The sequence below is a fragment of the Papio anubis genome, chromosome 12, assembly GCF_008728515.1.
Source record: "Papio anubis isolate 15944 chromosome 12, Panubis1.0, whole genome shotgun sequence".
Taxonomy (NCBI): domain Eukaryota; kingdom Metazoa; phylum Chordata; class Mammalia; order Primates; family Cercopithecidae; genus Papio; species Papio anubis.
In genome coordinates, this window is record NC_044987.1 from 101,843,430 (window position 1) to 101,871,429 (window position 28,000).

General features: G+C 44.2%; 1 protein-coding gene across 4 annotated transcripts; it reads left to right on the forward strand.

Moving 5' to 3' along the window:
- MTCH2 (mitochondrial carrier 2) lies at positions 1 to 28,000 on the forward strand. 4 transcript variants are annotated; one of them, XM_021925793.1, is made up of 13 exons: positions 1 to 285; positions 3,597 to 3,681; positions 3,843 to 3,949; positions 9,458 to 9,484; positions 10,296 to 10,358; positions 12,959 to 13,016; positions 13,601 to 13,652; positions 14,073 to 14,132; positions 15,953 to 16,046; positions 17,848 to 17,895; positions 19,213 to 19,280; positions 22,789 to 22,864; positions 26,407 to 28,000. In XM_021925793.1, exons 1-13 carry the CDS (start codon positions 199 to 201, stop codon positions 26,491 to 26,493), a joined length of 912 nt encoding a protein of 303 aa, XP_021781485.1. In that variant the 5' UTR covers positions 1 to 198; the 3' UTR covers positions 26,494 to 28,000. The 4 variants fall into 4 exon arrangements, with proteins under 4 accessions (XP_021781485.1, XP_021781486.1, XP_031509294.1 ...); XM_021925794.1 differs by lacking the exon at positions 9,458 to 9,484; XM_021925795.1 differs by lacking the exon at positions 12,959 to 13,016 and having other exon boundaries at positions 15 to 285.

The following is a 28,000-nucleotide window of genomic DNA, read 5'->3' on the forward strand; positions in this document are numbered from 1 at the left end:
CAGCGCCCCCTCGCGAGCGCCTGCCGTTTCTCCGGGCGGGAGGGAGGGCGGGGACTGGGCGGAGAGGCGCGCGCTGGTGCGTGCGTGCGCGCGCGCCGCGGGCGGGCCAGTGAAACCGGCGGCCCTGGCACGTGACCCAGGACCGGCTCACCGGGTCGCTTGGTGGCTCAGTCTGTCTGTCCGTCCGCGGGTGCCATCATGGCGGACGCGGCCAGTCAGGTGCTCCTGGGCTCCGGTCTCACCATCCTGTCCCAGCCGCTTATGTACGTGAAAGTGCTCATCCAGGTATGAGGCGTCGCCGCTCCCTACCCCTCCTGGCGCCCCGTTCGGTCGCTGCTGCTCAGGGCGCCTGAGGATCGGCTCAGCCTTGCGGGCCCTTCATTCTCCCGAGATGCTGCTGCTCCTCCGCTGCCCTTTCCCTCCCCGCAGGGACAGCTCCCTCGGTCCCGCGGCCCCTCTTGGGGGCCTCTCCGAGCCCTCGCCCCGCTGCCCAGCGTTGAGGCCCACTCCTCCCTTAGCCAACCGCCACCCTGCCCTGCCCTGCCCTGCCCGGCGGATCCTCTGAACTTTGGTTCTTCTTCTCTGAGGTGGATCCTGGCCGGTCGCCACCAAGGGCTTCCGAACCCTCCCTCTCGCCCCTCCGAAATTCACATTCACCGCTCCTCCCCCCAAAATCTCAGACGCAAGACACGAAATACTCAGTTGAAGACAAATGTGAAGTTAGGTGGGAACCAACATTTCATTTTTTATTCCTTTTTTTTTTCTTTTCTTTTTATGCTACTGTTACTACTGCTTTTCTGTTCCGAGGTTTTCGCACCAGATAGCCAGAGAAACACAAGGAGCTCATTCAGAAGTGTTAATGAAGGGGTTGCTCTGTCAGATTTCGGAAGGATGCATTGAGCGCTTTCCAGCAGCAGCCCATGTGGCTCCTGACAATGAAAATCACATTGGTCAGAGCTGGAAATTAGTGAAGCGGAGTTTTAGCGAGTTTAAACATGGGAGTTAATTTCTAATCTACTGTCAAATAATTATTACGTGGTATTTTATATTCACATGCAGGTAGGCCAAGTAAGTGATAGACTTAGTGTTTCCAGTTCCTTTCCTGAATATCCCTGTAACGGGCAGGTCATTTTTTTTATATGCTTTTACTGAGAGTTGACGTAATTCCCTCATGCACTGTGCCTAGGCATGGAACAGTTTTTAGAACCCCTCTCTTGCCGTCTACTTTTCTGTAAAAATTAGGCAAGACGCTAGAGAGGGCCACGTTTCTTATTCTTGAGTTGTTGGGAATCCAGATTATTTCTTGCTGAGTAGACCCGTGTGAATTCAGATTCCGTACGTTAAACGCTATTGCAAATAAATGATTTGCACCTAGAACAAAGACTGATTAGAATGTACTGTAACATCTAAAACAGAATTGGCACATTTGGGGCTAGATAGCACTTGAGATGACAGCATGTTGCAGTATATCCAGTAAGAACCCTTGGGCCCGGGCGCATTGGCTCATGTCTGTAATCCCAGCACTTTGGGAGGCCGAGGCAGGCGGATCACGAGGTCGATGTTCGAGACCAGCCTAACCGACATGGTGAAACCCCGTCTCTACTAAAAATACAAAATATATCCAGGTGCAGTGGTGCGTGCATGTAATTCCAGCTACTCGGGAAGCTGAGGCAGGAGAATCACTTGAACCCGGGAGGTGGAGGTTGCAGTGAGCCAAGATCGTGCCATTGTACTCCGGCCTGGGCAACAGAGCAAGACTCAGCCTCAGAGAAACAAAAAAAAGAACCCACTACTCAGTACTTCTCTGGGAGATGGGGTTTTCTAGTGATGTTCAGAGCTCTTGCCCCAAAAACTTTGAATACCCTTAATTCTGATATCACAACATCTTTGTGTTGCCAAGTAGCTCAGGAGTTTTGGTGAAATTCCCAAATGCTCAGTTTTAAAAATAGTTACTTGGGCTGGGCACGGTGGCTCACGCCTGTAAATCCCAACACTTTGGGAGCCTGAAAAAGGTGGTTCACCTGAGGTCAGGAGTTTAAGACTAGCCTGGCCAACAAAGCACACCCCCCTTTCTACTGAAAATACAAAACTTAGCTGGGTGTGGTGGTGGGTGCCTATAATCCCAGCTACTCAGGAGGCTGAGGCATGATAATCGCTTGAACCTAGGAGGTGGTGACCTAGATCATGCCACTGCACTGCAGCCTGGGTGACAAGAGCAAAATTCTGCCTCCAAAAAATAAATAAGTAACTAAATAAAAATAAAAATGGTTACTTGGTAGCACTATTCGGGGAACTCAGACAGGAGTTATTTATTTATTTATTTATTTTTGATACGGAGTTTTGCTCTTGTCACCTAGACTGGCATGCAATGGCACAATCTCGGCTCACTGCAACCTCCGCCTCCCAGGTTCAAGCGACTCTCCGGCCTTAGCCTCCTGAGTAGCTGGGATTACAGGTGCCCGTCACCACACCTGGCTAATTTTTGTATTTTTAGTAGAGACAGGGTTTCACCATGTTGACCAGGCTGGTCTTGAACTTCTGACCTCGAGTGAGATCAGAAGTTGGCCTCCCAAAGTGTTCGGATTACATGCGTGAGCCACCACGCCAGCCCAGGAGTTACTTAATAGGACAGATTAAGAGTCACAACAATAATCAAAACTATGTCCTACAGCGTTCATTCTCTCGAGTATCTGTAGTGTTAAAAATCCTGAGTATATGGTACAAAGACCGTGGTAATCATTAACTATATAAAATGGCCTTCATTAGCTGTTAATGACAACCTTTTTTTTGTTTGTTTGATTGTTTTTGAGACAGAGTCTCGCTGTTGTCGGCCTGGGCTGGAATGCAGTGGCACAATCTCAGCTCACTGCAACCTGTGCCTCCCGGGTTCAAGTGATTCTCCTGCCTCAGCCTCCCAAGTAGCTGAGATTACAGGTGCCCGCCACTATGCCCGGCTGATTTTTTATTTTTAGTAGAGACAGGGTTTCACCATATTGACCAGGCTGGTCTCGAACTCCTGACCTCAGGTGATCCGTCCCCCTTGGCCTCCCAAAGTGCTGGGATTACAGGCATGAGCCACTGGGCCTGACCGACAGCCTGTTCTTCTAACATGAAGTTAGCTTGTAATTCTTTCCTAAGTGAATTATCCAGCTATATCTGCATTTGCCTTTTGAGTGTTTTGTCTAGGTTGCCAAGTATGCAGCTGATGCTGGCGTGATGGATGTCTTCTCATTTTGTTCAAATATAAAATATGCCTTAAATTTTATTTAGAAGGTATTTTTGAGCCCCCTTAGTAAACTGTAGCTTTCCTAACACAAAAGTTCCCTTCTTTTTCAGTTTGATATTAACCTATTTCAGCTACATGGTATACATCATAGAATTTGAACCAAAACGAAACTTGGAGTTTATTGAACTCAGTATTACCAACAGAAGAAAAACCTACAAGAATGATGCTTCATCATTGCCGTGGAAAACATATGCTGCGTTTTTACTTGTGTTTAAAAATAACCCAAATTTTGTTCTTTATTCAAGACCTTGCAAGCAAGACATTTCTGGAAATACTGCTTTAATATTGATATATTCCATTGTTTTTAAAGGTGGGTTATGAGCCTCTTCCTCCAACAATAGGACGAAATATTTTTGGGCGGCAAGTGTGTCAGCTTCCTGGTCTCTTTAGTTATGGTAAGCGTCTTTGATTTGTTTGGGTTTGGATGACATTGAGGACTGTGATAGGCAGGAGTTGTTACTGAAAGAAAATATATAGAAAGCTTGTTTCTTTCAAATTGTAGTACATCCGTTTCTCTTGACCAGAACTTGACTACATCTCTGACTTGTGTTCCTAGCTCAGCACATTGCCAGTATCGATGGGAGGCGTGGGTTGTTCACAGGCTTAACTCCAAGACTGTGTTCGGGAGTCCTTGGAACTGTGGTCCATGGTAAAGTTTTACAGGTAAGAGGAAAATTAAATCAATCTTCCCATAGATTTTGCTTACCTGTTATGCAACAGTTTATTCTAAATATCAAGAGCAATTTAAAGATACATTTATAACCCTGTCCTTTCTTCCTCTTGAAAAACACTTTCTTAAAATATCTTCTTTCGGCCGGGCGCGGTGGCTCACGCCTGGAATCCCAGACTTTGGGAGGCCGAGGAAGGCGGATCACCTGAGGTCAAGAATTCAAGACCAACCTGACCAACATGGAGAAACCCCGTCTCCACTAAAAATACAAAATTAGCCGGGCGTGATGGCATGTGCCTGTAATCCCAGCTACTCGGGAGGCTGAGGCAGGAGAATTGCTTGAACCCGGGAAGCAGAGATGGTAGTGAGCAGAGATCGCACCGCTGCACTCCAACCTGGGCAACAAGAGCGAAACTCCGTCTCAAAAAAATATGTATATGTATATATCTTCTTTCCTGGGAAGCAATGGGAATTCCTTTAAAACGAAGTTTTTTTGGTTTGTTTTTTGGTTTTTGTTTTGTTTTGTTTTTGTTTTTGTTTTTTGAGACATAGTCTTGCTCTGTCACCCAGGCTGAAGTGCAGTGGCGCCATCTCAGATCACTGCAAATTCCGCCTCCCAGGTTCATGCCATTCTCCTGCCTCAGTCTCCCGAGTAGCTGGGACTACAGGCGCCCGCCACCATGCCTGGCTAATTTTTTGTATTTTTGGTAGAGACGGGGTTTCACGGTGTTAGCCAGGATGATCTCGATCTCCTGACCTTATGACCCACCCGCCTCGGCCTCCCAAAGTGCTGGGATTACAGGCATGAGCCACCACACCTGGCCAGTTCTAATGGTTTAACACCTGATGAGCAAATCATGATTTTGTTAAAACAATTTCATGACCTTATTGGCTTGGATTTGACAAATATTTCTTCAGACTTCATCGATTTGAATTAAAGAAGTGTGAGTTAAAGAGGTTTTTCAGCCAGTACCTCACATGGAAGCTGACTAACCCTTCAGTCATCTTGCTATTCTTTTTTGTTCTTGTTTTTTTAATGGAGTCAGGGGCTGCTATGTTGATCAAGCTTTTTTTTTTTTTTTTTTTTTTTTTTTTTTTTTGAGACTGTCTTGCTCTGCTGCCAGGCTGGAATGCAGTGGTACAATCTCGGCTCACTGCAGCCTCCGCCTCCCGGATTCAAGCGATTGTCCTGCCTCAGCCTCTGAATAGCTGGGACTACAGGTGTCCACCACTGCACCCAGCTAATTTTTTTTTTTTTTTTTTTTTTTTTTGAGACGGAGTCTCACTGTGTCTCCCAGGCTGGAGTGCAGTGGCGTGATCTCGGCTCACTGCAAGCTCCGCCTCCCGGGTTCACGCCATTCTCCCGCCTCAGCCTCCCAAGTAGCTGGGACTACAGGCGCCCGCCACCGTGCCCGGCGAATTTTGTGTATTTTTAGTAGAGACGGGGTTTCACCATGTTAGCCAGGATAGTCTCGATCTCCTGACCTCGTGATCCACCCGCCTCGGCCTCCCAAAGTGCTGGGATTACAGGCTTGAGCCACCGCGCCCGGCCAATTTTTGTATTTTTAATAGAGACAGAGTTTCACCATGTTGGCCAGGCTGGTCTCGATCTCTTGACCTCATTATCTGCCCGCCTCGACCTCCCAAAGTGCTGGGATTACAGGCATGAGCCATCGCACCCAGCCTTGCCTGAAACTTTCTATGTCTGCCTCCCAAAGTGCTAATATTACAGGCTTGAGCCACCGCGCCCGGCCCCAGCCTGTTATTCTTAACATACTTACTGTTGTCAGACCTGTGGACTGAATCTGGAAGCATCATTTCAGGTGGCTCGTGGGTCAGAGTGTTGGAGTCTTAGTGGGCCCATGTCTTTGGTGGATTGATTACTGGTCTTTCTTTTCCAGTCACACTCTGGACTCAGTGAAATTGTTGCTGTTACTTTCATGAAATTTACATATGGAAAGGCAGTTGTCATCTAGCCAAAGAGGTTTATGTATAGACTTAGAGAAAAAGAGAAAGTACTGCTTGAGACTAAGTTACTTTATGTAACTGGAAAATAAGACAAACTTGAGGTAACCAGGTACCCTGAATATATTCCAAATGTAGTCCAGTGAAATATTATAGGGTTGGTACTACACTTAGCATCCAAAGCTGCTTGTACAGTCAAGAAGAAGGATGTATGCAGGGCTGAGAAAATTATTAACCTTTACAAGAAATGATTTTGTATATCTGAGCAAGAATTAAAATGAAATTCAGGAAATGTAGAAGCCAGGTTAGATAATTGTGTCAATGGAGTAAAAAACAAAGTATAGAAACAAGTGAAAGTTTTTAGAGACCTGAAGCTATTAGAATTAATTCTAGCCAAGGACCTGGAATCTGGCCAAAATACATTACTTTGCTTTATCTTCACATTTGTTCTCTTGCCTGTGATTTTTTAAAACACAATTCTTTTTACAAGAGAAAATGTTGTCTTTTTAAAACCTGATATGGCTAGAAAATAATAAAACTGACATTAAAAAATAAGAAAACAATAAAACTGGTGGTTACACAAGAAGGAGCTCTCAATTGATAATTTTATTTTCACCTAGCTCACATTCTGTTTCCAAAATACGGCACAAAAAATTCCTCTTGCAGGAATTTTTCTCTGGGCTCTGGCAGTATTCATGATCTCTTCTCTAGAAGAGAAAAAAAAAAAAACCTCTCGTTTTAGAAACCGTCAGATACAAAGGAAAAAGTGAGGCGATTTCAGCTCTTCAGACTTAACACCAATTCTCTGTCCTTTTATGCAGGGAAGAAAAGAGTCTTGCCCTAATTTGGTATTGGTCCTGCCTTTTCCATAAGAAAAGTGGGAACCCTGGACTTTGTTTTTACTAACTTATTTTCTGTTAAAACTGAAAGTTCTTGGCCAGGCGCAGTGGCTCATGCCTGTAATCCCAGCACTTTGGGAGGTCGAGGTCGGTGGATCAGCTGAGGTCAGCAGTTCGAGACCAGCCTAGCCAACGTGGTGAAACACTGTCTCTACTAAAAATACACAAATTAGCCAGGCGTGGTGGTGGGCGCCTGTAATCCCAGCTACTCAGGAGGCTGAGGCAGGAGAATTGCTTGAACCTGGGAGGTGGAGGTTGCAGTGAGCTGAGATCTAACCATTGCACTCCAGCAGTGAGCCGAGATCGCGCCATAGCACTCCACCTGGGCAACAAGAGTGAAACTCCATCTAAAAAAAAAAATCTGAAAGTTCTTGAATTTTCTTTTTTGTTGTTCTTATTTTGTAATTATTTCTTTGAATTTATTATTATTTTTTTTTAGAGACAAAGTCTCACTGTGTTGCCCAGTCTGGTCTTGAATTCCTGGGCTCAAGCAGTCCTCCCTCTTTGGCCTTCCAAAGTGTTGGGATTACAGGCGTGAGCCACTGAGCATGTTCCCTTTTTGTTTTGTTTTGTTTTCTTTTATTTTTTGTTTTTGTTTTTTTTTTTTTTGAGACGGAGTCTGGCTCTGTCGCCCGGGCTGGAGTGCAGTGGCCGGATCTCAGCTCACTGCAAGCTCCGCCCCCCGAGTTTACGCCATTCTCCTGCCTCAGCCTCCCGAGTAGCTGGGACTACAGGCGCCCGCCGCCTCGCCCGGCTAGTTTTTTGTATTTTTTAGTAGAGACGGGGTTTCACCGTGTTCGCCAGGATGGTCTCGATCTCCTGACCTCGTGATCCGCCCGTCTCGGCCTCCCAAAGTGCTGGGATTACAGGCTTGAGCCACCGCGCCCGGCCTGTTTTTTGTTTTTTTTTGAGACAGAGTTTCACTCTTGTTGCCCAGGCTGGAGTGCAATGGCATGGTCTCGGCTCACTGCAGCCTCCACCTCCTGGGTTCAAGCAATTCTCCTGCCTCAGCCTTCCACATAACTGGGATTACAGGCACCCGCCACCACACCTGGCTAATTTTTGTATTTTTAGTAGAGATGGGGTTTCGCCATGTCAGCCAGGCTGTTCTCAAACTCCTGACCTCAGGTGATCCACCTGCCTCAGCCATGCAAAGTGCTGGGATTACAGGTGTGACGCACCACGCCCGGCCCCTTTTCTTTTTTTCTGAGATGGAGTCTTGCTCTGTTGCCCAGGCTGGAGTGTAATGGTGTGATCTCAGCTCACTGCAGTCTTTACCTCCCGGGTTCAAGCAGTTCTCTCTCTTGTCTCAACTTCCCAAGTAACTGGGATTACAGGCGCCCGCCACCAAGCCTGGCTAATTTTTGTATTTTTAGTAGAGATGGGATTTCGCCACATCAGCCAGGCTTTTCTCAAACTCCTGACCTCAGGTGATCCGCCTGCCTCAGCCACGCAAAGTGCTGGGATTACAGGCGTGAGGCATCACGCCCAGCCCCTTTTCTTTTTTTCTGAGACGAAGTCTTGGTCTGTTGCCCAGGCTGGAGTGCAGTAGTATGATCTCAACTCACTGCAGTCTTTACCTCCTGGGTTCAAGCAATTCTTCTGTCTCAGCTTCCCAAGTAGCTGGGAATACAGGCACCCGCCACCAAGCGCAGCTAATTTTTGTATTTTTAGTAGAGATGAAGTTTCGCCATGTAGGCCAGGCTGGTCTCGAATTCCTAACCTCAAGTGATCCACCTGCCTCAGCCTCCCAAAGTGCTGAGATTACAGGCATGAGCCACTGTACCTGGCTCCTCTCCTTTTTTTTTTGAGATGGACTTGCTTTGAGCCACCCAGGCTGAGTGTAGTGCAGGTGATCTATTCCCTGGCAACCCTGCTCCTGTCTTATGGATTCTGTGCCCACCTCCCTAATAGTTGGGATTATATGCACCCCAATGCTCTCATGGATTTTTGTATTTTTTAGTAGAGATGGGTTTCCCACCTGTTTCGGCTGTATTAGTCTCTGAACTCGTGGACCTGGATTATCTTGCCCACCTCTCGCCTCCTCCCAAGTGCTGGATTACAGGTGCTGTTTACTTCCCTTTTCTTTGAAAGAAGAGTTTCTTTTTTTTTTTTTTTTTTTTTTTTTTGAGACTTGAGTCTCGGCTCTGTCACTTCGGGCTGGATGCAGCATGCCATCTCGCTCACTGCCCGCCTCCCAGGTTCACGCCGCATTCTCCTGCCTCAGCCTCCCGAGTAGGCTGGGACTACAGGGCTCTGGCCAAATCACCGCTAATTCTCATTTTGTAGAGACGGAGCCACTGGTCTCGACCTCCTGACTAGGATCTCACTGCCTCCCAAAGTGCTGGGCTGGGATTACATGGAGCCACCATGAAAAGAAGAGACATGACTACTCTATGTTCTTCCAACTGACCAATATGTTAAACTTAGCAACAAGTTTATCTTGGAGATCCATATTTCCAGTTGATTAATGGGCAGTAGAAGTTAACTAAAGACTTGCAGCTAAAAAAAAAAAAAAAACAGAAAAACTTCAAAAAAACTTCAGCTAGTTTACTTTGTCAGTAGAGTTTTCATTTTATGTCTTCTCTCACATAACACTGTAATAATCCTAATCATCCTTTTTCTTTTTTTCTATAGCATTACCAGGAGAGTGACAAGGGTGAGGTATGTTGGAGCTGATTTCTAAGCATGAGGGCCTTTCCCTTGCAAGTTATTATTGCTTTTGGGGCCTCTTTTGGGGAAAAGCCAAGTAGTCAGTCTCCTATTCATCTCAGTGAGTGTTGTCCTATGGGGTGGCCACCAGTTTGGACAGTTCTGTTTGAAACCATCAGGATGGCTGGGCATGGTGGCTCATGCCTGTAATCCCAGCAGTTTTGAAGGCCAAGGTGAGAGGATCACTTGCATCTAAGAGTTTGAGACCAGCCTGGGCAACATAGTAAGACCCCTTCTCTACAGAAAATCAAAGATTAGCGGGGCCTGGTGGCACACACCTCTGTAGTCTCAGCTACTTGGGAGGTTGAGGTGAGAGGATCACTTGAGCACAGGAGGTCAAGACTACAGTGATCCATGATCATATCACTGCACTCAGCCTGAGTGACAGAGCAAGACCCTGTCTCAAAAGAAATGAAAACCATCAAGATTGGCTGGGCGGGGTGGCTCACGCCTGTAATCCCAGCACTTTGGGAGGCTGAGGCAGGCGGGGATCACAAGGTTAGGAGATTGAGACCATCCTGGCTAACATGGTGAAACTCCCTCTCTACTAAAAATACAAAAATTAGCAGGGCGTGGTGGCGAGCACCTGTAATCCCAGCTACTTGGGAGGCTGAGGCGGGAGAAGCACTTGTAACCGGAGGTGGAGCTTTGCAGTGAGCCGAGATCGTGCAACTGCACTCCAGCCTGGGTGACAGAGTGAGACTCCGTCTCAAAAAAAAAAAAAACCATCAAGATCTCTATTTTCTTTGATTTTGATTTCCAGGAGTTAGGACCTGGAAATGTACAGAAAGAAGTCTCATCTTCCTTTGACCGCGTTATCAAGGAGGTAAGAGATGAATTACATCCTGTGCTGTTTGCCCAGATCAAACTGGGGTGTTGCAGCTATGGAATCAGAATCATCAGGCCTGTGTGTTCAGTGTCTGTTCCCAAATGTAATTAAACCTTCAAATTAATTTGGGCGTTCAGAATAGATGTATTTCAAGAAAACACATTTTGCCCACACATTCCATCTTTAAAATACTGAAAGTCTTCTAATAGTGTTGAAAACCTCAGGAATAAAAGTGTTAAAATAGGCCAGGTGTGGTGGCTCACGCCTGTAATCCCAGCACTTTGGGAGGCCAAGGCAGGAAGATCACTTGACCCCAGGAGTTAGAGACCAACTTATGCAACATAGTGAGACCTCGTCTCTACAAAAAATAGAAAAATTAACAAGGTGTGTGGTGGCACATATCTGTAGTCCCAGGTACTCGAGAGGCTGCGGTGAGAGGATTATGTGAGCCCAGGAAGTTGAGGCTGCAGTGAGCTATGATTGTGCCACCACACTCCAGCCTGTGTGACAGAGCAAGACCCTGTCATTAGAAAAAAGTATTAAAATAGCGGCCAGGCCCTTTGTATGTTGGATAGTATCTATGCAGAAATGCTCTTTGGACATTTTTCTGACTCTGAAATGTTCCTCATCACCCATTTCCCACCCCCATCTTCTGCTATAGGTTTTTCTGTGCCTGGCTTTCAGAACTATTCTCTTATTTCTTAAGCCTTCACATTGTCTTAATTGTCATTAATGAAGTCACAATTATCCAGGAAATGCAGCCGTCTAAAATATATATTCCAAGGGTCGGGCGCAGTGACTCACGCCTGTAATCCCAGCACTTTGAGAGGCCGAGGCGGGCGATCACCTGAGGTCGGGAGTTCGAGACCAGCCTGACCAACATGGAGAAACCCCATCTCTACTAAAAATACAAAAATTAGCTGGGCAAGGTGGCGCATGTCTGTAATCCCAACTACTCAGGAGACTGAGGCAGGAGAATCGCTTGAACCTGGGAGGCGGAGGTCGTGGTGTGCCAAGATTGCGCCATTGCACTCCAGCCAGGGCAATGAGAGTGAGACTCCATCTCAAAATATATATATATATATATATGTATTCCAAAACAAACATTACTAAAGGTCTGAAAACCAGATAAATTAGCTCTATTTTCTGTAAATTTTCATGAAATTAGTTTGCTTAAAAGCAGGGATAAATGTATTACTTTGCAATTAGTATTTTTCTTAGTTTGCCCATCCTGTCCCATAGGATCTTATGCCCTTGGGGAAGGGGTGAAGGCTGTCTTAAAACTCAGTGACTGGGCCGGGTGTGGTGGTTCACACCTGTAATCCCAGAACTTTAGGAGGCCAAGGCAGGCGGATCATGAGGTCAGGAGATCGAGACCATCCTGACTAGCCAGCCCGGCCAACATGACGAAACCCCGTCTCTACTAAAAATACAAAAAAAATTAGCCAGGCATGGTGGTGGGTGCCTGTAATCCCAGCTACTCAGGAAGCTGATGCAGGAGAATCGCTTGAACCTGGGAGGTGGAGGTTGCAGTGAGCTGAGATCGCGGCACTGTACTCCAGTCTGGGCAGCAGAGCAAGACTCCATCTCAAAAAATAAAAGAAAAAAGAAAACTCAGTGACTATAAAGATACTGTTTAAATGCAAACGCCAGCTGGGCACGGTGGCTCACACCTGTAATCCCAGCACTTTGGGAGGCCGAGGTGGGCGGATCATGAGGTCAGGAGATGGACACCATCCTGGCTAACATGATGAAACCCTGTCTCTACTAAAAAATACAAAAAAAAAAGAAAATTAGCCAGGCGTGATGGCGGGTGCCTGTAGTCCCAGCTCCTCAAGAGGCTGAGGCAGGAGAATAGTAGGAACCTGGGAGGCAGAGCTTGCAGTGAGCTGAGTTCGCACCACTGCACTCCAGCCTGGGCAACAGAGCGAGACTCCGTCTCAAAAAAATAAAAGCAAAAGCCAATGGTAGACCTGCTACATTTACAATCCCAGAACCTAAATGCAAAGATTATAATTTAATTTTCTTTATTACTTCCTTATAGAGTCCTAGAGTAGAAAGATCAATTAGGAAGAACACAGCAGCTCTAAGATACTGCACAATTACTGGGTTGTAGTCACAAAACTAAGTTGTTCTCTTCACCCAAAAATATGGGTAGAGACTAAATGGAGCCTGCCATTTGTCTAGAATGATATTGGACTCTCCAAAATCATTTGCCAATAAGAAAGCAACTTAATAATCTCAACAAAGGCCTCATATTTTTTTTCAGTTTAATGACTGTTTGTTGGTGACCTTTCCTGTTTCTTTATTTTTTCTCATACCTGTGAAATTGAGAAAACAACAGAAGCCTGCTTTGCAGAGAAATTTTGAGAAGTAACTATAATCAAACATTGAAATCCATGAGTGAAAAGTATGATAAAATGACAGTGAATGAGATCTTTCTCATCCCATTCAAACTCTTCTTGACTCCAGCCAGAACAGGAGGGCTGTGTCATTCACTTTCTTATCCTATACCACAATATCCACCCACATTCCTTCTCACAGGCATTTGAGTGTCATTTATTTAGATTTCAGAAGTGTGTGTTGATTGTTTCTAGACAACTCGAGAGATGATCGCTCGTTCTGCTGCTACCCTCATCACACATCCCTTCCATGGTATGTTTGCAGTTGACAACTGACCTTTCTTTTATAACTGATCTCTCCTGACCACTTAGATAGGTTGACGTGGGAGTTGACTAAAATGCCTTGCCTGCATGTTTTTGTTTGCTTGCTTGTTTTGAATTTTTATCAAATTTTTATCAAATTTATCCAGATAGCAAAATGTCTTTAGGTGGAAAATCTTTTTCTTCCAGGGCGATCAAAATCTATCTTAACATAGTTTTTTTTTTGTTGTTTTTTTGTTTGTTTGTTTGTTTTGAGACAAGAGTTTTGCTCTTGTTGCCCAGGCTGGAGTGCAATGGTGCAATCTCAGCTCACTGAAACCTCAGCCTTTCGGGTTCAAGCAATACTCCTGTCTCAGCCTCCTGAGGAGCTGGGATTACAGGCACATGCCACCACGCCTGGATAATTTTTGTATTTTTAGTAGTGGTGGGATTTCATCATATTGGTCAGGCTGGTCTTGAACTCCTGACCTCAGGTGATCCGCCCGCCTCAGCCTCCCAAAGTGCTGGGATTAAAGGCGTGAGCCACTGCACCTGGCCTTAGCATAGTTGTAAACATCTTTTCTCTATGTTCCACAGTGATCACTCTGAGATCTATGGTACAGTTCATTGGCAGAGAATCCAAGTACTGGTAAGTGTTTTTGTTTTCACATACTCAAGGAGATCTTTTGAAGCCAAAGTACTAGGATAATACTACTTTATATTTTTATGATACCTTACAGTTTGTAGAACAAATTTGTATCCAATGTCATTTGATCTGCACAAAAAACAATAAAATAGGAGAAAATATGCCCAGGCAGGTTTAGTAGCCTACCTAGGATTTCAGAGTAAGTTGCAGAGCCCCTGACTCCATATGACTATACACCTAGGTAGTTAATATCTTCACTCCTATCTCCAAATTTAGCTATCTTTGCAGAGTGAGAGCGTGCTAGAAAAGTGTGAGGGAAGGAATTTGTAGATTGGACCTTGTCCAATGTGATAATTGAAATTATTTTGTTTATAACTCCAAAATAATCTTAATATATTTTACCTTTTCTTCTTGTGTACGTAGTGGACTTTGTGATTCCATAGTAACCATCTATCGGGAAGAGGGCATTCTAGGATTTTTCGCGTGAGTAAATATTGATTAGTATGTAATTTTTGCATGAGTGGGAAACATTTCCTGAAAATAAGGACAGTTGGCTGGGTGCGGTGGCTCATGCCTGTAATCCCAGCACTTTGGGAGGCCGAGGCTGGCGGATCACGAGGTCAGGAGATCGAGACCATCCTGGCTAACACAGTGAAACCCTGTCTCTACTAAAAATACAAAAAAATTAGCCGGGCATGGTGGCGGGCGCCCGTAGTCCCAGCTACTCTGGAGGCTGAGGCGGAGCATGGCATGAGCCCACGAAGCGGAGCTTGCAGTGAGCCGAGATCACGCCACTGCACTCCAGCCTGGGGGACAGAGCGAGACTCCATCTCAAAAAAAAAAAAAAAAAAGAAAGAAAATAAGGACAGTGAATCTTTGTTTAATCCTTGGGGAAAATGTACTCCCTGGGCTTACCTCACATTCTAGTTAGGCCCCTTATTTTTTTCTTTTTTTCTCTGCAGAAAGGCATATTTAGGCCCCATATGACTAGAATTCTCTTGTAAAGATCCCAAACCTTTGCTTCTAGATACTTAAAACATTTGAGGCCAGGCATAGTGGCTCACGCCTGTAATCCGAGCACTTTAAGAGTCCAGGGCGGTTGGATCACCTGAGGTCAGGAGTTCAAGACCAGCCTGGCCAACATGGTAAAACCCCGTCTCTGGGTGGTGGTGTGCGCCTATAATCCCAGCTACTGAGGCTGAGGCAGGATAATTGCTTGAACCCGGGAGGTAGAAGTTGCAGTGAGCTGAGATTGTGCCACTGTACTCCAGCCCGGGCAACAGAGTGAGACTCCATCTCAAAAAATAAAAATAAAATAAAATATAAAAATAAAATTAAATAAGGAATTTCTTTTTTTAACAAAGGACTTAATTCCAAGTTTCTACCCTTATAGTAAACTCCCAATTCTATATAGATAATAAAATGAGAAAAATTAAATGTTGAAAAATGGAGAAATCATCTTAACTTGTATTTTCCTTAACTTACTAAAAGATAAGTTTTTGCAAGACTTGAATTTACTTTGGAAGAACTTAGACTACTACCCTCATTCTTCTATGAAGAAAAATTTTGCATCATTACCTAAATGGTGGTTTTTTTTTTAAATTTTCAGAGTATCTCCACATATGGATTTTGAATATCATAAATACCCTGTGAGATAGGCAGGACAGCTATAGTTAGTATCACTTTAGAGATTAAAAAACATTGATGCTCTGAGAGTTTCATCTGCTGCCTGTCACATCGCTGATGAGTGCTGGAGCTGGCATTTGAAGCTGGTCTTCAATCCATGCGGAAATGCTCTTCCCACTATTCCATGCTGCCTCACCTAGGTCACCTAGACCCTAGAAAGGTGGTTTTTGATGCCTGTCATCTGTATCTGTACTTGGAACCATTCTTGCTTTGTAATTTTTCTCATCTTTTGTCTGCCAAATTTGAATATCAGATAGCTTAGCAAAATCATTTTTTTAAGCTAGTCAAAGCAAAACAATATTTAAGTCTCTTCTGCAAAGCACCTTGCAAATGTTTTGCCTCCCTGCTTACAGTTATGAATAGTAAGGTGAGCCACTGAGGGTATAGCCGACCTGCATTTTAAACGTAGGAACAAAAGTCACTGGAGATCAGCTTCAAGTACAGCTTGTTAACGAGAATGAACTAGGTATGCGGGCTGGATTCTGGTGTTTGATGTCTTTTTCACTTCCCTAGAATGTTTTGTGACCTCTAATTATTTGAGAAGCATTTGTACTGAAGAGCCTGTCTTTTTACTGATCACATTTTTTGGTTCTTATTTTTATTGTTTCTTCATGTAGGGGTCTTGTTCCTCGCCTTCTAGGTGACATCCTTTCTTTGTGGCTGTGTAACTCACTGGCCTACCTCGTCAATACCTATGCACTGGACAGTGGGGTAGGTTGTAACCTTCATGAGATGTGCTGGCCTTGGCTTTAATCTGGCAGCTAGTTTAGCTTTTAAAGTAAGAGGGGCCGGGCGCGGTGGTTCACGCCTGTAATCCCAGCACTTCGGGAGGCCGACACGGGCGGATTACCTGAGATCAGGAGTTCCAGACCAGCCTGGCCAACATGGTGAAACCTCGTCTCTACTAAAAATACAGAAAAAATTGGCTGGGCCCACATGGTGGTACGTACCTGTAGTCCCAGCTACTTGGGAGGCTGAGGCAAGAGAATCGCTTGAACCCAGGAGGTGGAGGTTGCAGTGAGCCAAGATCGTGCCACTGCATTCCAGCTGGGTGACAGAGGGAGACTCCATTTCCAAAAAATAAATAAATAAACAAAGTAAGATGACAGTTTGCTACATGCCAGACTGAACAATTAGCTAAAAATTATCAAATTTTCAGATGTTAATGAAATGACCCATACTGTTTACTGAAGAACGATACACGTTAAAAGTCCCTAAGATATGACAGAGTATACCCAAGAGACTTAGCCCTGTGTTCGTTCAGGGCTTTAAAGAGATCACTTCTTTATTGATACTTAAGAGAACCTGGGAAAGCAGGACATCTTTATGGTATATCTGGGGCTTTTCATCTAATCTGGACTTAAGGGGGTGCCTGTATTGGCTTTTTAGAAACCTCAGCCTTTTGAGAATCAGTCTTATCTAGAAGTTGTCTTTCCTATCTCAGCAGTTGTGGGGCCTCTTGTATATAGGCAGCTTCATAGCATGATGAAAAATTGAACACATCACAGGGTATATGACTAAATCCATGTTGTAAACCTCTTGAGTATAGAGAGGAATTTTCTTCAGCGCATCTGGTAGAAAGCTAGCTGTGTACAACAAAAGTAGTGAATTGTCCCTTAGATATGCTATAAATATGGTTTTCCAGGGACTGTATTTCTAGGACATGGGAAAAGGTTATCAATCTCATTTTCTTTTGTATTTGAAATCCTTTTACATTCATTCCTAAGGCATTTTAGTATAATATGAATTTGTCTGTTAATATTGAATCAGGTTGATCATTTTGACCACTGCCTTATTATTCTAATAATCAGTGTTTTATGGTTTTGTCCTCAAAATTAATTTTAGCCAGGTGTGGTGGCTCATGCCTGTAATCCCAACACTTGGGGAGGCTGAAGTGGGAGGATCACTTGAGCCCAGGAGGTCCAGGTTGTGAGATCACAGCTCACTGCCCCTCCAGCCTGGGCAACAATAAGAGAGATCAGATCCTGTCTCAAAAAAAAAAAAAAAAAATTAATTTTCAAGCTGTCAAACTGATAATTTAGAGATAGACTATATTGACATGGAGAGCAAGGCACAGTAGCTCCAGTCTGTAATTCCAGCAATTCAGGAGGCTTAGGTGGGAGGTTTGCCTGAAGCCAGGAGTTTGAAACCAGCCTAGGCAACATAGCTAGGCATCTCTTAGCTAGGCATAGTGGCTGACGCCTATAATCTCAGCACTTTGAGAGGTCAAGGTGGGACGATCTGTTGAGCCCAGGAGTTTGAGACCAGCCTGGGCAAACATAGGGAGACTCCATCTCAAAAAAAAGACACTATCTCTTAAAAACTACTTCGAAATTTGCTGGGCGTGGTGATGTGTGCTTCAGGAGGTCACTGCACTTCAGCCTGGGTGACAGAGAGAGACACTGTCTGAAAGTTAAAAAAAAAAAAAAGAAAAAAAAGGGAAAGGAAAAAAGAATATATTGATGTGTTGTAGTGTTGTAGTCAATTAATTTAAGGCTCTTTCCTGTTTTAGGTTTCTACCATGAATGAAATGAAGAGTTATTCTCAAGCTGTCACAGGAGTGAGTTTTTAAAAATCCTTTTAACCTTCTAGGAATAGTTGTGTTTTGTTTTGTTTTCCTTTTAAATCTGGCTTGTGTCATCACTGCTTTAAGATAACCAGATGTCTCACTGGGACATCTCCCTCAAATTTGTTATATTTGTCAAAGGTAAGAATAACTCAGTGTTTGGCCAGGCGCCGTGGATCACGCCTGTAATCCTAGCACTTTGGGAGGGTGAGGTGGGCGGATCACCTGAGGTCAGGAGTTCGAGACCAGCCTGGCCAACGTGGTGAGTCCCCGTCTCTACTGAAAATGCTAAAATTAACCAAGCGTGGTGGTACATGCCTATAATCCCAGCTACTCAGGAGGCTGAGGCAGGAGAATTGCTGGAACCTGGGACACGGAGGCTGCAATGAGCTGAGATCACGCCACTGCACTTCAGCCTGGGCAACAGAGCGAGACTCCATCTCAAAGAAAAAAGAGAGAATAACTCAGTTTTCGAAGGAACAACAGACTCACATGTGAAAATAAAGAGAATAAGGCAGAGCCTCTGCCTCACATCCTGCATGGTTTGGTACTGCTCAGGTTCATAGTGGGTGTGCCTTTCCTCCTAAATAATATTGTTCAGGCCAGACATGGTGGTTCACGCCTGTAAACTCAGCACTTCGGGAGGCCAAGGAAGGAGGATCACTTGAGGCCAAGAGTTCAAGACCAGCCTGGGCAACTGAGCAAGACCCCATTTCTACAAAAGTTTAAAAAAAAAAAAAAAGGGTAGCTGGGGCGGGCGCGGTGGCTCACTCCTGTAAATCCCAGCACTTTGGGAGGCTGAGGTCGGGAGTTGGACACCAGCCTGGCCAACTTGGAGAAATCTCGTCTCTACTAAAACTACAAAATTAGCTGGGCATGGTGGTGCCTGCCTGTAATCCCAGCTACTCGGGAGGCTAAGGCAGGAGAATTGCTTGAACCCAGGAAGCAGAGGTTGCAGTGAGCCAGTATTGCGCCATTGCACTCCAGCCTGGGCAATAAGAGCGAAACTCTGTCTCTTAAAAAAAAAAAGAATGAAAAGTAGCCAGGCATGGTGGCGTGCGCCTATAGTGCCAGCTACTCAGGATCAGAGAAGTCTTCTAGCCTTTTATTAAAATGTTGGATGCCATGGTGTGTTAAGGGGAAGAATTATCTCCAGGCTCAAAACTGTAACTGTTGTCTTTCCAGGGTATTGAGAAAGCGAGACAAGTGTTAGAGTGTCTCACCGCAGTGGCACTAGGCCCTTAAGGTAAAAGAAAGGAGAATAAAGACTAGGAATGATCTAATAACAGCTGCCTTGTTTCCATTTTACAGTTTTTTGCGAGTATGTTGACCTATCCCTTTGTGCTTGTCTCCAATCTTATGGCTGTCAACAACTGTGGGTAAGTACTTTGTATTTCTTATTCTAGTAGGTGGCTGACTGTATGCTGACAGGTGGAGCAGCCTTGTAGAAATTTAGGAAAGATGAAAGACCAGTGTCAATCTCTGATTGGTATTTTTTTTAAAAAGCAGGGAGGAAAAGTATAATTGAGATTCCTAATTTTTTTCTCTGTATGCCCTGTGCTGCAGCAGCCTCAATTTGTATTTATTTAGTAATTATTATTATTTTTGTTTTATGTATGTATTTATTTATTTATTTATTTTTTGAGACGGAGTCTCGCTCTGTCGCCCAGGCTGGAATGCAATAGCACGATCTCGCCTCACTGTGACCTCCACCTCCTGGGTCAAGTGATTCTCCTGTCTCAGCCTCCCGAATAGCTGGGATTACAGACATGTGCCACTATGCCCGGCTAATATTTTTGTATTTTTGGTAGAGACAGGGTTTGACCATGTTGGCCAGGCTGGTCTTGAACTCCTGACCTCAAGTGATCCACCTGCCTCGGCCTACCAAAGTGCTGGGATTACAGGCATAAGCCACCATGCCAGGCCAATTACTATTATTTTTATAGTTTTTTTGTGGGTTTTTTTGTGTGTGTGTTTTGTTGTTGTTGTTGTGTGTTTTTGGTTTTTTGTTTGTTTTTGAGACAGAATCTCACTCTGTCACCCAGGCTGGAGTGCAGTGGTGCAGTCTCGCTTCATTGCAACATACACCTCCTGGATTCAAGCAGTTCTTGTACCTCAGCTTCCCAAGAAGCTGTGATTACAGGCATGTGCCACCATGCTGGGCTAATTTTTGCATTTTTAGTAGAGACGGAGTCTCACTATGTTGGCCAGACTGGTCCCGAACTCCTGACCTCAGGTTATCTTGGACTTCCAAAGTGCTGGAATTACAGGCATGAGCCACTGCACCTGGCCTATTTTATTTTATTTTATTTTATTTTATTTTTTATTTATTTATTTTTTATTTTTTTATTTTTTTATTTTTATTTTTATTTTTTTTTTTTGAGATCTGAGTCTTGTTCTGTCACCCAGGCTGGAGTGTTGTGTCTCAGCTCACTGCAGCCCAGCCCCTGGTTCCCGCTTTATTCTTCCTGCCTCAGCCTCCGAGTAGCTGGGACTACAGGCCTCGCCACCTCGGCCGCTGTTTGTATTTTAGTAGAGACGGGTTTCACCGTGTTCGCCAGGATGGTCTCGGGATCTCCTGACCTCGCGGATCCCACCTGCCCCGCCTCCCAAAGTGCTGGGATTACAGGCTGAGCCACCCGGCCACCGCCTTTATTTTTTTTGAGATGGAGTCTCGCTTCTGTCACCCAGGCTGGAGTGCGCCGGATCTCAGCTCACTGCAAGCTTCCTCCTCCTGGTTCACGCCATTCTCCTGCCTCAGCCTCCCGAGTAGCTGGGACTACAGGCAACCGCCACTGGGCCTCGGGTTGTTTTTGTATTTTTTAGTAGAGACGGGTTTCACCTGTTAGCCAGATGGCCCTGATCTCCTTGACCTCGTGATCCTCCTCGGCCTCGCCTCCCACAGTGCTGGGATTACAGGCTTGAGCCACCGCCTCGCCTTTTATTTATTTTAATTTTTTAGAGATAGGGCTGCAGTGTGGTGGTGAAGTCCTAGCTCACTGCAGCCTCGAACTCCTGAGCTCAAGTGATCCTCCTATCTCAGCTTCCCAAGTAGTTGGGAGTACATGTGCATGCCACCATGCCTGGCTAATAATTTTTTGAGGAGACACGGGGTCTCACTTTGTTGCCCAGGCTGGTCTTAAATTTCCAGGCTCAAGTGATTCTCCTTCCTCGGCCTCTTAAGGTGCTGGGATTATAGGGGTGAGCCACCATGCGCAGCCAGCATGTTGTTTTTTTAAATCTTTATCTTCTTTTCTATGAAAGTGACAAAAGGTGTATCAGGGATTAAATGACAACCCATACCTGTTTTTCCTGGGGCTTTATGGAGAAAGTGAGTTTTAAAGAACCAGAATTAGGATATTTAGTCTATGGAAAGCTTGATGACCTTTTCTCTGTATTGGTTAGAAGGGCAGGTGTTGGTATAGTGGTAGACTCCATTGATTTCCAGTGACTCTACTGAGTTGAGCAAAATTTTGCCTTTTTTTTTTTTTTTTTTTTTTTTTTTTTTGAGATGGAGTCTCACTCTTGCCCAGGCTGTAGTGCAGTGGTGCAGTCTCGACTCACTGCAACCTCCACCTCCCAGGTTCAAGCGATTCTCCTGCCTCAGCCTCCTGAGTAGCTGGGATTACAGACGTCCACCAGCATGCCTGGATAATTTTTTGTATTTTGTTGTTGTTGTTACTGTTGAGGTAGAGTCTTGCTCTGTTGCTCAGGCTGGAGTGTGGTGGCGCGATCTCGGCTCACTGCATTCTCCACCTCCCGGGTTCAAGCAATTCTCCTGCCTCAGCCTCCTGAGTAGCTGGGATTATAGGCACTTGCCACCACCCCCAGCTAATTTTTGTATTTCTGGTAGAGATGGGGTTTCACTATGTTGACCATGCTGGTCTCGAACTCCTGACCTCAGGTGGTCCGCCCACCTCGGCGTCCTAAATTGCTGGGATTATAGGCGTGAGCCACCGCACCTGGCCTTGCCTTTTTTATTTAATTCAGAATTCTTTTCCCATGTGGTACCTGACATATCATTAAACATGTTACTGTTTTCAAATAAGATCAGATAGCTATGTGGAGTTTTGAACATTTTACATTGTTTGTTTTCTGGTTTTGTTTGTTTCCTGTTACTCCTGGCAAGCTGTGATGTTTTCTGATATGTAGAGCAACTGCCATGTTTTAGCACAGTGCAAACTTGAAGGATGAATTAAATGTATTGTTATTATTTACAGTTTTTTCAAGATGAAGCGATTATACCTGAGTAGGAACATATATATATCCACTGTTCATATCCGTTTTCATGTTTAGTTTCTTTGTGAACACCAGTTAGTTTTTAAATCCCTGCTCTTTTTTTTTTTTTTTTTTTGAGACTGGTTCTTACTCTGTCACCCAGGCTGGAGTGCAGTAGCACGATCTTGGCTCACTGCAACTTCCGCCTCCTGGGTTCAAGCAATTCACATGCCTTAGCCTCCCAAGTAGCCGAGATTACAGGCGTGCGCTGCCATGCCGGCTCATGTTTTTGTATTTTTAGTAGAGACGGGTTTCACCATGTTGGCCAGGCTGGTCTTGAACTCCTGACCTCAAATGATCCACCTGCCTCAGCCTACCAAAGTGCTGGAATTCCAGCTGTGAGCCACTGTGCCCGGCCACCTTTCCCTGATCTTTAATCATGTAAATGCTATGTTCTGGAGTTTCATTTGATTTGAAACCTAAACATAGGGGAGGAATTCTCTTCTGGATGCTTGATCTTTCCCCTGCTCCAATATGATTTGTTTCATTGAACTAAAATGATCTCTCAGGGAATCTTCTATGCAGGAGAATATTTTGACAAGCTTTATCAATGTCTCGAATGTTTGGTTAATATTAACATGAAGAGCTCCATGTTTTTTTCTATTTTAGTCTTGCTGGTGGATGCCCTCCTTACTCCCCAATATATACGTCTTGGATAGATTGTTGGTGCATGCTACAAAAAGAGGTATTTCTTTTTCTCTCTCTCATTTTATTTTGTTTTATTTTTATTTGTTTGTTTTCTTAAATACTGTCTCTGCAATCCCAAGTTAACTCTTGTAGCTCATTCTAGCTAGAGTGAGTGAGTTAGTCTAGTCTGCCAGTTAATGTACACTTCACAATGTTCTATGTTTCACTTTGGCATAATAGTAAAATGTGATATTTAGAAATCATGAGCAGGAGTAATGAAGAAGAAAGAATCCCTAGATGAGACCTAGAAGCCATTTGAGTGCCCACATGCAACTTATAAATACGATCCAAGTAGATTATTATCATGGTAAAATGATGGCCTTGATTTTAGACTTTTTTCCCCCAAACTCACTTTTCATAACAATTATTTGTCACAGTGGTATTGGCAGAGCTGGTCTCCTACTTCTAGAGTCTTGTTAGTAGATGGTTTTTGCCTAGATACCAATTTAGGGTTTGTTATTACTATGAGGTGTATAATCTGCAACAAAAACATTCTTTATTATCTAGGCAAAGCTTTATTGGAAAATAAAATAATGGGCTGGGTGCAGTGGCTCACGCTTGTAATTCTAGCACTTCGAGAGGCGTAGGTGGGCAAATTGCTTGAGCCTAGGAGTTGGAGACCACCTGAGGCAACATGATGAGACCTCATCGCTACAGAAAATACAAAAACTTAGCCAGGCATAGCACCTGTAGTCCCAGCTACCCGGGAGGCTGAGGTGGGAGGATCACCTGAGCTCAGGAGGTCAAGGCTGCAGTGAGCCAAGATTGCACCACTGCACTTCAGCCTAGGTGACAGAGTGAGATCCTGTATCCAAAAAAAGAAAAATAAAATAACAGCTAGGTATGATGGCTCACGCCTATAGTTCCAGTTATTCAGGAGGCTGAGCCAGAAGGATCACATGAGTCTTGAAGTTTGAGGCCAGCCTGGGCAACACAGCCAGACATATCTCTTAACAAAAAACTACAGGCCAGGTACAGTGGCTCATGGCTGTAATCCCAGCACTTTGGGAGGCCAAGGCGGGCAGATCACTTGAGGTCAGGAGTTTGAGACCAGCCTGGGCAACACAGTGAAACCCCATCTCTACTAAAATACAAAAGAAATTAGCCAGGCGTGGCAGCGTGCGCCTGTAGTCCCAGCTACTGGGGAGGGTGAGGCAAGAGAATTGCTTTAACCAGGAGGTGGAGGTTGCAATGAACCGAGATCATGCCACTGCACTCCAGTCTGGGTGATAGAGTGAGACTCTATCTCAAAAAAAAAAAAAAAAAGACAATAACAACAACAAATGGATTGACTGTGGGCTAAATTTAGCACGGGATCACTTAAAATGGCTATCAGTTTAAAGTTGTTTTTGAAGGGGGTCCACTGATTAAAGGACTGCAGAAGAAAGTGTATAAAGAAGCTCTTTGTTGCATTATTTTATAGCACTAGTGATACATAAGAGAAAGGCCTTTGAAATCTGAATGAAAGGGCCTAAGTGTTGTTTGTAGTTGCTCTTGCTTAGTGTGCCCACAAAGCCCCTCTGTGAATCCAAGCTAGAATACTTGAATGATTTCAGAACAGACCTACCATGAATATTGTGCGTTTCATTCTGAGTTTTACTCTCTATTGTACAGTGTGGTCCCTGTTTAAATGGAAAAAATGGCCTTTCCTTCCTTCCTTTTCTGACTAACCCCCGTTATAGGAAGAAACCAGACAGAGAATGGATTAGGGTGTCTAACACACTTGACCTAGGAACAGTTGTTCCTGTAGGTGCTTACGACAACAGCAAATCTTGATTGGGCATTTACTGTATACCAGATATCATGCTAAGAGCTTTTCTTACATCAGCTCATGTAATCCTCAAAACAGCTGTGTGAGGATAGGTGTCATTCTTATCACCCATTTCACATATGAAGAAACTGGGGCTTAGAGTAGTTTAGTGCCAATTATATAACCCAAGGTCACATGACTTATATTTGGGAAGGCTCAGATTTATACTCCAGAGTGTACTCAGTTGCACTCAGAACATTATTACTTTATTTTTATTTACTTATTTGGTTTTTTATTTTTTAGAGACAAGCTCTGTCACCCAGGCTGGTGTGCAGTGGTGGCTTCACGACTCACTGCAGCCTCAAACTCCTGGAGTAAAGCAGTCCTCCTACCTCATCCTCCCAAGTAACTAGGACTACAGGCATACTGCCACCATGTCCTGTTAATTTTTTTGTTTTGTTTTGTTTTGAGACAGGGTCTTGCTCTGTCACCCAGGCTGGAGTGCAGTGGCATGATCTTGGCTCACTGCAACCTCTGCCTCCCGGCTGAAGTCTTTGGCTCAAGTGATCTTCCCACCTCAGCATCCCAAGTATCTGGGAGTACAGGCATACACCACCAAGCCCAGCTCATTTTTTTTTTTTTTGAGACAGAGGCTCGCTCTGTCACCCAGGCTGGAGTGCAATGGCACAATCTCAGCTCACTGCAACCTCCACCTCCCAGGTTCAAGCGATTCTCCTCCCTCAGCCTCCCGAGTAGCTGGGATTACAGGCGCCCACCACTACGCCTGGCTAATTTTTGTATTTTTAGTAGGGACAGGGTTTCACCATGTTAGTCAGGCTGGTCTCAAACTCCTGACCTCAGGTGATCTGCCTGCCTCGGCCTCCCAAAGTGGTGAGATTACAGGTGTGAGCCACCATGCCTGGCCAATTTTTTGTATTTTTTGTAGCAATGGGGTTTCACCATGTTGTGCAGGCTGGTCTCAAATTCCTGAGCTCAAGTGATCCTCCTGCCTTGGTCTCTCAAAGTGCTAGGAATACCAGTGTGAGCCATTGCACCGGCCTTTAATTTTTTAATTTCTTGTAGAGATAGGGTCTTGCTGTGTTGTCCAGGTTGTTATTACTTTGATTATAAGATTTTATAAGTAGTCCTTAGAAACATGATTTCATTTCATTAAGAAATAAATAGGCCAGGTACAGTGGATCACACCTGTAATCCTAGCACTTTTGGGAGGCCAAGGTGGGCAGATCACTTGAGGTTAGGAGTTCAAGACCAGCCTGGCCAATATGGTAAAACCCCACCTCCACTAAAAATACAAAAATTAGCCAGGCATGGTGGTGCGTTCCTGTCCCAGCTACTCAGGAGGCGGAGGCAGGAGAATCGCTTGAACCTGGGAGGCAGAGGTTGCAGTGAGCCGAGATTGCACCACTGCACTACGGCTTGGGCAACAGAGCGAGACTCCATCTCAAAAAAGAGAAAGAAATAAATGAAAGCTAGCACTTACTGAATGTTAGGTACTGTTCTACATGACTCATTTGCTAAGCTAGCTGGAAAGTGGCAAAGCCAGAATCCAACCTGGGCATTCTGTCTGCCCAGAGTAAGACCTTATTAAGGAGAAATTGTAGTTAGTTCATAGTAGCTCAGCCTCTCAAAGAATACAAATCCCTGTTCTGTAGTGATAGTCCCAGTTTTGTCCTGGATTTATTCACGTCTCCCAGTCGGACCTCTCTGCTGATTTGGATTGGCTGATCTCATCTCGCTAGATATTATTTGTGTTTTGTTTTGTTTTCCAGGGGAATATGAGCCGAGGAAATAGCTTGTTTTTCCGGAAGGTCCCCTTTGGGAAGACTTATTGTTGTGACCTGAAAATGTTAATTTGAAGATGTGGGGCAGGGACAGTGACATTTCTGTAGTCCCAGATGCACAGAATTATGGGAGAGAATGTTGATTTCTATACAGTGTGGCGCGCTTTTTTAATAATCATTTAATCTTGGGAAAATTGAGGTGTTTGGTGTCTGCCTTTTTTGTTCTTTTTTCCAGCACAACATAACTTACCGCTGATAATCCCCCTTTAGTTATTCTGAATTAGGATATTTTTGCTCCAAATTCTTATTTTACTTAACCAGAAGGGAAAAAAAAGTTGTATTTTCCTGAAGCTACAGGCACTTTGTCATGTGATTTTTGAGTCTCAATTTAAGGCTTTGTAAAATGAAGAGTAGAATTCCAAGAAGAATGAGAAATAATTCTGTAAAACTTGAAAAAATCACTAAATTAAACTATATGGGAGGTTATGAATTACCTTTTCTTAGGTAGACCCTAAAAAGTCAGTAGCATGCACCAGAATCTGACTCCCATTATGCTTCTGAGCACATTTCGTTGACCTTGTCTCTCATACTTCAAGAAAAGGACAGTACGTGGCTACATTATCCTAGAAAGTCTGTGTGAGGATCTACCCCTTCAGTCTGTTATTGCAGAGTAATAAAATGTCACCGACAGGGAGCCTCTGAGCCTACTCTAGTTCAACAGGCTGCCTAAAAAAAATAAATAAGATAAAGGGTCAGCAACAACAAAGAAAAAGGACAATTACAGAAAATAAGCAAGATTTGGAAAGGAAGTATAATGGCATTTTCTCAAAGGAAGTTCTTGTTTTCACGTCAAATACTAAAAGCAGATCCTGCAGGAGTAATCCCCTTCTTTAAGAGCCAAGTATTCGCCCGTGCTTAAATTACACCATACAGTTCTAATTGTATATAATCTTTTGTTCTTCAGTTTTTTGTTTTGTTTTCTTTTTGTTATTGTTGCCGAAGGTGAGTAGTTTTGCATTTCTGATGACAGCCTTGGAAAGTATATTTGTAACTCCATGTCTGGTAATGCCAACCCAAGTCCATATGGGTCTTAGGACACTGACCGCCTCACATGCCATACCCTCAGTTAAGCATGTTAACATTTATAGGAGGAAAAAAATCACTTTAGGAGAAAATAAAATTCAACTCAAGCATAAAGCTTCTATTTACTCAGGCCTTTTAAAAAGCAGGTTAAAATGCTCTAAAATGAGAAAGCCTGGTTTCACTTATTTATATAATTCACTGGGACATTGCCAAATGAGTAAGCACTTAATTTGCTGCTTCTGAGACTTCTCTATCAAAACAGCCCCACTAATAATGTTAGAATGAGAATGCAGGGGTCTCTTCCCTCCCCCTGGGGTTTAGGAAGCTCATGAGGAGCTCGGCTTAAAATGTCTTTGATGTCTCTTCCTTTGTCTCAAAAAGTAATGTCAATTTTATATACTATTCAATATTACTATCTGCATTTGTTTTAATATAAAAATGTTTGCTGCCTACCTTTTTCTCCCAAAAAATCTTTAAGTAAAGATGATCTGGGAAAATG

Excerpts from the sequence above, each read along its gene's own strand:
- MTCH2 (XM_021925793.1), top strand. The coding sequence starts at position 199 with ATGGCGGACGCGGCCAGTCAGGTGCTCCTGGGCTCCGGTCTCACCATC. Across the intron at positions 13,017-13,600 it reads CATCACACATCCCTTCCATG|TGATCACTCTGAGATCTATG; the intron begins GTATGTTTGCAG and ends TATGTTCCACAG. Across the intron at positions 19,281-22,788 it reads ATGGCTGTCAACAACTGTGG|TCTTGCTGGTGGATGCCCTC; the intron begins GTAAGTACTTTG and ends TTTCTATTTTAG.